Here is a 10,206-nt window from a genome sequence, read left to right as displayed (position 1 = left end):
AACAGATGGATGGTTTAGGAGTCTAATGATTTTTCCAGATATCCATCTCTTTCACAGGCCTGATGGAAGGACTTGGCTGCATACAGGCCATTATCAGTTATTGCATTTGCCAGTCAGCTGTAAATGCTAAAGTTTAGTTTCAACTGTAGTTGGTCCTCGTTATTTAAAAAAAAAAAAAAAATTTAACTTCCCTCCCATTTCCATTGGGGAGGGGGGCACTGACAGTACAATGTCCTCTGTGTGCAGTAGCAAGGTGCTGTGACAGGAATGTGTTTTGACGAAACCTTGCCACACTGGCTATATCTTTTATATACCATAACTCATTACCATCTATTATAATTTAGAACCATAAGTGAGTATATGTTTTTTGTAACAATCAAAAAAGCATAATAGCAACCGGTGAAAGGTCAGCAACATTTCACGCAGTTTACCATTTACAACAAGGTTTTTGTTTTGTTGTTGCAAATTCTTTTATTTAATACAAAGATTTACAAGAAAGAACAATGAGTCAGATAAAAACACTGCAGGAACACCAAGAAGTGCAAAGGGAAACAGGGCAGCAGTAAATGCAACCACCATAATGGGGACCGACAATATAATATGGACAAACGTACAACAACAAGACATGCATATTGGGAAAGTAAGGCATAGCATTAAGGATATCAGAACCCCCAAAGTACATCCCCCTCTTGGTGTGATGTTAAAGCATGTCCCCCATGGATCAAACCATTTCATCTGGTACATCTAGCAGTTTGTGAAAAGAAAGTTAAAGCTACTGCAAAAGGGCTAAAGGGAAAAATAGAATGGAAAGAGGAGGAAAAGAAAGAAAGAGGATTGAGAAAGGGGGGAGGGGGAAGGAACAGAAAGCAGAGACAGAAAGGGAACAAGGAAACCACCTCCTGCCCAGATCCAAAAACCGTATGCATGAAAATGCAAATCACCCATCAGCAGAGTATAAAAGATCCTCGTACTCCATCATAGAAGTCCAGCCAGTAAAACCAAGTTCGACTGGCTTTTTCATGAGTGCCCTTAATGTACGATATTAAATCCTCCATTCGTTCAATCTCATTCATTCATTATATTGAACCACAGAGCTAGGGTGGAGCACGTTGCTGCTTCCAAAAATCTGGGATACAACTTCTAGCAGCTAATCCAACAACAATGTTTATTGCAATACATATATTAAACTTTAAGGTAAACATATCATTTTTATCATACAAAATAAGGAATTCAAGTTCTCGGCCAAAACGAATCAATACAGCATGAGCGAAGTCCCATATAAAATCTGGCACACCATCGCGCTTGGCAAATGAAAGCCAGGATCTGGCCTATTGAATGTTGTCTCTTACATAAAGTTCCCGCATGAAGAATCAATGTGTTATTCTTCTATTGTTAAAGTAGTGAAGTATAAACAAAAAAAGGGTTGGGAGAGGAATGGGATAGTGGTTATTTGTTCACAAGGGATTTTCTCTTGCAAAGTTACTCTGAAGTTATGCCAATTTCCGATTCCATGGAAATGTTACTGCTCCTGAAGGTGATTATACCTGGCATGCATAACACTGGGATGTTTCTTGACATTCGATAATGTTTCAGTCACCTGGTGACAGGTAAAATTAATTAAACGTCCTGCAAGTTCAGAAACTAGGCATATTTTTCCTTTTTAAATGTATATGATGTCTAGGTTATATTTCTCAACCTGAAAGAGATAAAACATTTGATTAGCACATGCATTTCTTCTTTGAAAGAGACAACTCCAACCAATAGTAGGAGCAACAAAATTGAGGACAAAAAGTCCCAGGAGAGATCTGACAGAGTGTAGTAGTTGACAGAAATGTTTTGTTTTAGTTTGCATCTGCATGTTTTCACTGATGAAAACAAAACTAAAACCCCGAAATTAAAAGGACTAAAACTACGATGAAAATACATTGTAATTTTCTCTACTGGAGATTTAGTTGACAAAACTGAACTAAAACTAAAAGAATTCAGATGAATAAAATACGCATTTTAGTTTTAGTCACATATTAGTCGCTAAATTATTTTAGTTTTGGCGACTGCATCTCCATTAGAGAAAATTGCAATATATTTTCATCATAGTTTTAATCCTATCAACTTAGTTGTTATTTAGTTTTCATCAGTGAAAACATGCAGATGATGAAAACTATGACGAAACATTATGGCACAACAACTAAGTTAACCCTAGTGTAGTATTTATATTACAAAGCTATAAATGGCTACGTTTTAGGTTCATGGAGAAGAAAGAGTTTGATACTTCCATAGATAAAGTTGCGAGAAATCCCCTTTGGGGATATCGGGCAACCTAAGGTGCAAAAAAGGTGTGCGGCGAATAATTCTGTCCCCGCGCAGCATGGTCGCTCTCGATGCTGGTTGGGGTGAAGTTCAGATGATCCAGAGCTTGGCAGCTAGATGGATCCGATGTGTGCTGGAGAGACGAGACAAGAATGCCCACAAAATATAGGCGCAAGATAGCAGAAGCGCCTGGATGGAAGAAATTAAGTAACCGTGTTTCTTCAAATTAGACTTTTATTCCATTAAACACACATAACTAACACCGTCTCAATGCCTTTCATGGCTCTAAGCTGGCCACTTCCTCGAGAGGGTGTGATGAGACACTGTTACATAAAATAAGAGTACTGATGACATGGGGAATATAAAATATATATACGGTAATAGAACATGGGAGGGAAAAACATATCATGTGATTGCAAGGATTTGTTACATTTTAAAAACATAAAAGTATATACAGTAAACGCTCAGTTATCCGGTATTCAACTAACCAGAACTCTCATCTAACCAGACAAAAAAAAATCCCCTGTGTACTCACTGTTCTGCTGATCTGCGACATGTATTATCCTAGAAACAGTCATGTGCCTATTTGTCTTAATTTGCTTTTGATTATTGCATTTCAGTATTAATATGAAGTCAATACAGAGTTTATGGTTGCTTGAGAGTCACTACTTTTTTAAAAATAGGTCTAACTAATGCCATACCCCATATTATAACATAAACTACATTTACTTGGAATCTTCTAATCCCCGTTGATGCCGGATAACAGGGAGTTTACTGTAAAAGTATCCTGGAAATATGTATAATTATAATATATGGTATATGTTGTTAAGATACATGAATATTTATAAACATAAGAATATGTACATGCTTTGCGTTCCATGGTGAAGAGAAGGGGTGGGTTGATTGCTGGCACATGCTCAATAGGTATGGAGCAGAGTTTATTTCTGGCTGTCACACTGCTGTTGTTTAATAGGTGGGAGCAGCTGGGAGGAATGCAGGGTAAGAGAAGGTAGTGTGAGAACTGTCAAATGACCTGTCAGTGGGGAAGATAAGCTAACCCTGGAGGAAAACAGGATTGCAGTGAGCTGCTAGAGCCTCTGAGGGAGGAAAGGATAATGCATGAAATGAAAACCTATTGTATGTGATCAGGCTAACCTATAATAGATCTTGGATGATGGTAAAGACATGTAACAAAATATGTAACTGGGAATTGTAACAAAATGGAAATAAATGTGTATAACATGCATGATGAATGACAACTATAAAACAAGATATAACATTATATAAATAAATAATGACATCTATTTCTCAAATGAATTCTGAGTTACAAAATAGATTGTTAATATCAAGTTTTAGTATGGTTTATATAGCGTATATATAACATGTAAACCAATAAAATATAAATCAAGGTCTTTTTTTAACATATACTATATGTTATAATTATACATATTCCCAGGATACTTTTGTACATTTTTAAAACGTGACAAATCCTTGCAATCACATGATTATATGTTTTTTCCTCCCATATTCTATTATATATATTTTATATTCCCCAGTTCATTAGTACTCTTATTTTATGTAACAGTGTCTCGTCACACACTCCTGAGGAAGTGGCCAGCTTAGAGCCACGAAACGCGTTGAGACAGTGTTAGTTATGTGTATGTTTCATGGAATAAAAGTCTAAATTGAAGAAACACGGTTACTTCATTTCTTCCATCCCAGGGCCTCTGCTCTCTTGCACCTACGTTTTTTGGGGGCAATCTTGTCTCCTTTCTCCATTTCTTTTTTGTGTACACCTGCACCTGACCATACCATGCCATAACCATAATGAGCTGCAGTAGGGTTGAAGGGAGGAACATGATTTGGTTTTCTGGGGTGTACCTTGAGGTCTGCTAAGTCCCCTATTTGGCCTTTTGTATGAAAAAGGATTATAGACTTGTGAAGGTTTGTACTATTAAGGCCTCACGGAAGTCAAACAGTCACAGTCTCTATTGGTAGTAGTGGAAGTTTTTGGATATATACCTATCCTTCTCCTTAGCATTTCATGTATCAGAAGAGGGACCAAAAGAATGTGTATTGACTGTGCAGATCCAGTCTGTAAAAGCAGAGGTTCAGCAACAGGAAGATTGTGGAAGGCCACAGCAGTCGGATTCATGCATGCATCTTGACTGAGGGAAGACGGGTTCCTTATGTTCGGGGGGGCAACTTTTCCTTTTGATATCTGGATGGATTCATTGTCCAATCCTTGATAACACCATCTTTCCTGGTTTCCTTTTTTCCTATTGGCCTTTGCTCCTCAATGCCGAATTTAGTAGCCATGAATATAAACCTACGGCCTAGGATACCTGTGTCCTTCTGGTGAATGTTATGATATTGAAGGCTACTGCTGATCACAACCCAGTACATCATTTGATATAGGCAATCTATTAACTAATCTAGCTCAGCCCTTTTCAGTCTTCCAGGCCATAGGGAACCCATGCTGAAATTAGTATACACACATATAGTATATTAAATATAGACTTTACTTGCCATTTTAATATTACCACCTATAATTTAAAACCAAGCCCTGCATAGGAATGTTTTACCTTCCTGGCATTCTGCCTGGTTTCTCTTCCAGTAGTATAGTTAGGTAATGTATGACTCATCCTAATAGAGTGCGGATAAGCATCTCTCTCTGGAGTTGGACAGCTGCGAACAGTACTCACTGAGTACACTGGAGGAATGCAGTAAGGACTTGTAGGTTCTTTCTGACACGTTTGCATCAAAAGAGTATCCTAAAATAAAAGGTAAGTATTCAAATAAGTGCTTTTTGAAGATGTACGAAATATACATACCGTGTTTCCCCGAAAGTAAGACCTACCCCGAAAATAAGACCTAGTGCTATCTTCTGGGATTTCTGTAATATAAGACCTACCCCGAAAATAAGACCTAGTGCTATCTTCTGGGATTTCTGTAATATAAGACCTACCCCGAAAATAAGACCTAGTGCTATCTTCTGGGATTTCTGTAATATAAGACCTACCCCGAAAATAAGACCTAGTGCTATCTTCTGGGATTTCTGTAATATAAGACCTACCCCGAAAATAAGACCTAGTGCTATCTTCTGGGATTTCTGTAATATAAGACCTACCCCGAAAATAAGACCTAGTGCTATCTTCTGGGATTTCTGTAATATAAGACCTACCCCGAAAATAAGACCTAGTGCTATCTTCTGGGATTTCTGTAATATAAGACCTACCCCGAAAATAAGACCTAGTGCTATCTTCTGGGATTTCTGTAATATAAGACCTACCCCGAAAATAAGACCTAGTGCTATCTTCTGGGATTTCTGTAATATAAGACCTACCCCGAAAATAAGACCTAGTGCTATCTTCTGGGATTTCTGTAATATAAGACCTACCCCGAAAATAAGACCTAGTGCTATCTTCTGGGATTTCTGTAATATAAGACCTACCCCGAAAATAAGACCTAGTGTCTTTTTTTCGTGAAAAAAAAAAAAAATAAGTCACTGTCTTATTTTCGGGGAAACACGGTACATACATAAAAGTCAGCAGCATGCTTCACCAGTGACCTTTTAACTCTTTGAGCACACAACATTAGATACAAATTTGAAAAATGAGGAGCTCTCTAACACATTTATGATTAGGATATGCTTTATATAATATTTTTACTATAGTTTATTACAAATATTAAATGGGGCTAGACCATCTCGTGTGCCGAGTTCACAAGTATAGATACGGATGTAGGCCAGGACAGCTACGAAGGTACATTATGACCCACACCTATAGCTCTCAAACACCTGGTGTAGTTAAGGAAGATAAAAATTGCTGACAAATCTAAACAAAAAGTAATGCATTTCAAAAGGAATGCATAGAAAATGGATAAAAACTCATGTTTATATGCTACACCGTTCTTACAGGGAATTGAAGGCTTACAAATGAACTCCAAAATAGGGAAATATTTTAATATAAGCATGTGTATTATTACTTGAATCTTGTTGTGCTTTGTGTATTCCTTCCAGATCTGTACAGTAATCCAGTGTGAAACTTTTCCCACTGGATTTTCCTGTAATAAAGACTGGTCACTGCTGCCCTCTATCCTTGTGCTGGGTGACTGGACTTGTCTCCGCCCCCACCTGTAGTCTTCTGCAGGCAGCCTGTGGTGGGTGGACCTGCTGGGTCCCTCCCACAGCTCTGCTCTCTGCACAGGCTATGTACAACAAAGTAATTATGTCACTGCTAATTTTACAAGGTGATATCTCGGTTTGTAGCGCTCACAAAGTTGATTTATATCCTTTGTGGCTATTGAGCAATATATTTCAATGAAAGTTGTTGTGCCTGGAGTTCAGCTTTGGATGTGTACATGTTGCTCCTGCATGCACCTGTCACAACTTAAAGCTACATAAGCATGAGATTAACAAATACTTGTAAATACAGAAAGATTGCTCAGCTTCAGCCTACATAAACTATCTCAGTTTTCAACAATTAGCCAGATTACAGAATGGAATAAAAAAAAGGACATATTACTTACATTGAGACATACCACAGTTTAAATATAAACACATTTCTGCAATAATTTAACCTCTTCCTGACTGGGAAAAATATTAGAACAAGATTAGAATATTAATGGGTTAATAATAATATTTTTTTAATCAGGAGCTCCTGATCTGCTCCTCCACAAGAGCACTCAACAATGGAACTAGCATGCTACAAACATCCTCGGGACCTGTCCAGCAGATCAGGAGCCACTTGTGGTCACCGTGATTAATCAATCATGGTAATCATTTTAGAACAGAGGGAGCTGCTATTTTAGCAAGTCTATGGTGGGCTCTGCAGGGTCTCAGGGGGGCGGTCAAGCCCTCTTACCTGTCTGCTCCAATCCTCTGTCCGCCTCCTGCTCCTCAACGATCACTTGCGGGCCCCGGCTCCTCCGTCACTGGGGCCCGTCTGCTTGATCATCGGGCCATGCCTCCCCTATCGCTAAGCCCCGCTTACTCGATCACTGGGCCCACCTCCTCCATCGCTGCCGACGACAGGCCCAGCCACCTCCTCCAAAGCTTCTGGTTGTCACCGATTCAGCAGTGGCTGTGAGGAGGAACGCGGCGCTGCACATGTGAATATCGGCGCATTCCTCCTCACAGCCGCCAGTGACAGCCAGCAGCCTGAGATACCAGGCGGCCCGCACGGCATCAGGGGGATGTCCTGGCCGGGCCCCCCTGTTCCCCCGGGCCCCATAGCGGCCGCCTGGGTCGCTATGGTGATTGTTACGCCCCCCTGGCATCAAGTCCATTACCGATATATCAGAGAATGCCTTCAATGAGTCCAAGAATGTGCACTGCATGGCGCATGCACCTTTGGGACCCCCATCCACTCAGACATGGTACTCTTCAGCCTGCCGTTCCTATCTGATAGAATAGCAGTGCATTTTCCCTCCTGATCACTGATAACAACAGATACTAGACAGCCAATGTCTACATCCTCTGAGCCATTAGTATTCTTATCACTGGAAGAAGATGTTCCATGACTTCTGGCTGCTGGCTCCTAAATTAAACTATCGTTATTCATCCAAACTGCTTTGTATAAAAAAAAGCAGCAGTTGGTCATTGTGAAACAGTGTGTTTTGTAGGCTATGACACATGAATATAAAGCAATATTAGAGTAAAAATGTTTTTAAGCTATTTTAAATATGCTGAATAATTCACTTACAATGGATTCTGCTCCTTGATGTTTAAAGTTTTAGTTTGCTGTAGAATCAGCTGGTCTCCAGAGAAATATTATGTTATGGGTGACTCCTTTCCCTTGCAGGGTCCTGCAGAGCCACCCTTGTGTTTAATAGTCAGCTATGTGTCTCACAAAGACACTCTCCAGCTCCCTCCTCTCTCCGCTCCTCCTTCCCTACTTCAGGCTAGTAGATGGACACCTGCTGGAGATTGTGCTCTCCCTTGTGATCTTGTACTAGACAGGAATCTCAGGGAAGCTAAGATAAGAGAGTTGGAGCCAACTGTTCAGAAACATGATAAATGTAATTGCTTGGGTGAAAATATAAAGAAATACTTTGCTGGGCAATGTATATTTGTTTGATCTGGATTCATTAGTTTGATGCTACTTTTAGTGGCTATTGTACCTTCATTCAAAATGATACATTGCTATTGTTTCCAAAGGTATGTTCAGGATTGTGGTACGTGATGGACATGCTGTGTTATCTCTGAATGCTATATATACACAATTTAAAAAAAGAAAAAATACAAACTGTGATGAAACAGTTACTTTAAAAAAACAAAAACAGACCAATATGCTAATTTTATGATGGAAATATTAACCTCTTGCCGTCCGCCCGTAGTAAAAAACCGGACGGACGGCACTGCTGCATTTGCGGATTGCCGTCTCAAGACGGCAATTTTTTTCTGCTCACGTGCGCCCCCTAGCGGGCACGCACGGGCAGAAAAGACCCGACCATTAAACACACCCTTTACCGGGTGTTTCACATATAGGCAATCAGCGGGTCCATAGCCCGCCGATCGCCTCCCCCACCCCGGGCGGTCGCCGCTGCAATCATTTTAGGGCCATCAATCACTGATAACACTAAACTGATGAGCGGTAACAGCTTTTAAAGCGTCGCCTATGGCCAATTTTGGGTATTATCGTTTTTTTGAGGTTTCGCGCGCGCACGCAATTTTAAGGCTTGACATGTTTGGTGTCTTTTTACCCGACGTGACCCCGTCTTTTATATTTTACCAAAAAATTGGGTAATAATAAATGTTTTATCATTTAATATAGGGGAAACTGTTTTTTTTTTTTTAAATTTCGGTAATTTTTCCTTAATATAGTAAAAAAATAAAACCCCCAGTGGTGAATAAATACCACCAAAAGAAAGCTCTATCTGTCCCCAAAAAAGGGTATAAAATTCATTTCAGTACAGCGCTGCATGACGGAATAAATGTCAGTTAAAGTACCGCAGCGCTGAATACTGAAAAATGGCCTGGATGGGAAGGGGGTTTAACACCATGGATGTCAACTGGTTAAAGAAATGCATATTTTTTGTTATATTATTAAATATGCATTTCTTTAATTTTTGCAAAAGGTGAACTTAGCCTTCACAGTCTTTTTTCTTACTTAGTTTGTGCAAACAAATGTTTTGGTACGTTACAAGACCGGTAGTTATAAATGAATAGCTGTGTTTATGCAGGGTAGCACATGGCATCTATGGACTGGACTGTAGTACAAGGTTGTACTTACATGCAGATTATACTTGCATCCAAAGTCGCTATTGTAAAGTGAAAATGCGTTCAGTTGCCTATCCTGCTGCTTCAGGACTTGAATTTCAAGCTTGAGTTCATTTAGTTGATTTTCTAGTTGTTTACTCTTTTCAAGGTATTCAATCCTGCATACATCAAGATCAGAAGTTAAACTTTATGGAAAGAACAATACTATATTTGCCTCTATATGTCATAGATGCATAAATGCTAGCAATAATGCTTCCTTGGTGGAGGAAATTATCAAATAAAATAGTTACCAGGAAAGGTACACGATACATTTTTGGCCAGGTCCAGCAAGGCATTTTTGCTGCCTTTGAGGCTGCCAATCATGTTCAAGAACAGCCTAGAGACCATCAACAGCAAGGCTGGCCTATGTGTCTACTCACAGTGGTTAACAATGAAAAACTAAAAGAACATGTTTATACTAAAAAATATATATTTTTAATATTTTTTTTCCCATTAATTATTATTTTTTTCTTATTACAAATGAACATTTAATAAATTGTGTTTCTATGATATAGTATTTGCAGAGCATGCTGGTCTTTCTAATAAGAAAGGCCAAAACCGCCCACCGCCTGCTTTCTGACTTTTTCTAACTCAAAATTCCTGTGGAGTCATATATTGGGGGGGGGGGGGGGGGTTTC

General features: G+C 39.3%; 1 protein-coding gene across 1 annotated transcript in view; it reads right to left on the bottom strand.

The window, feature by feature from the left end:
• Positions 1 to 2,317: 2,317 nt before the first annotated feature.
• Positions 2,318 to 10,206, bottom strand: part of LOC108799183 (merlin-like) — a 43,355-nt gene continuing 35,466 nt past the window's right edge. The window contains exons 15-17 of the mRNA XM_018571012.1: positions 9,543 to 9,687; positions 4,893 to 5,081; positions 2,318 to 2,440 (exon numbers count right to left, since the gene is read on the bottom strand). Coding sequence (XP_018426514.1) covers positions 2,318 to 2,440; positions 4,893 to 5,081; positions 9,543 to 9,687 — 457 coding nt within the window. The remainder of the gene's footprint in view (positions 2,441 to 4,892; positions 5,082 to 9,542; positions 9,688 to 10,206) is intronic.

Source organism: Nanorana parkeri, unplaced genomic scaffold, assembly GCF_000935625.1.
Source record: "Nanorana parkeri isolate BGI_ZX_2015 unplaced genomic scaffold, ASM93562v1 scaffold1654, whole genome shotgun sequence".
Classification (NCBI taxonomy): domain Eukaryota; kingdom Metazoa; phylum Chordata; class Amphibia; order Anura; family Dicroglossidae; genus Nanorana; species Nanorana parkeri.
The sequence above is the reverse complement of the archived record's forward strand: the minus strand, read 5'-3'. Positions and strand labels throughout refer to the sequence as shown.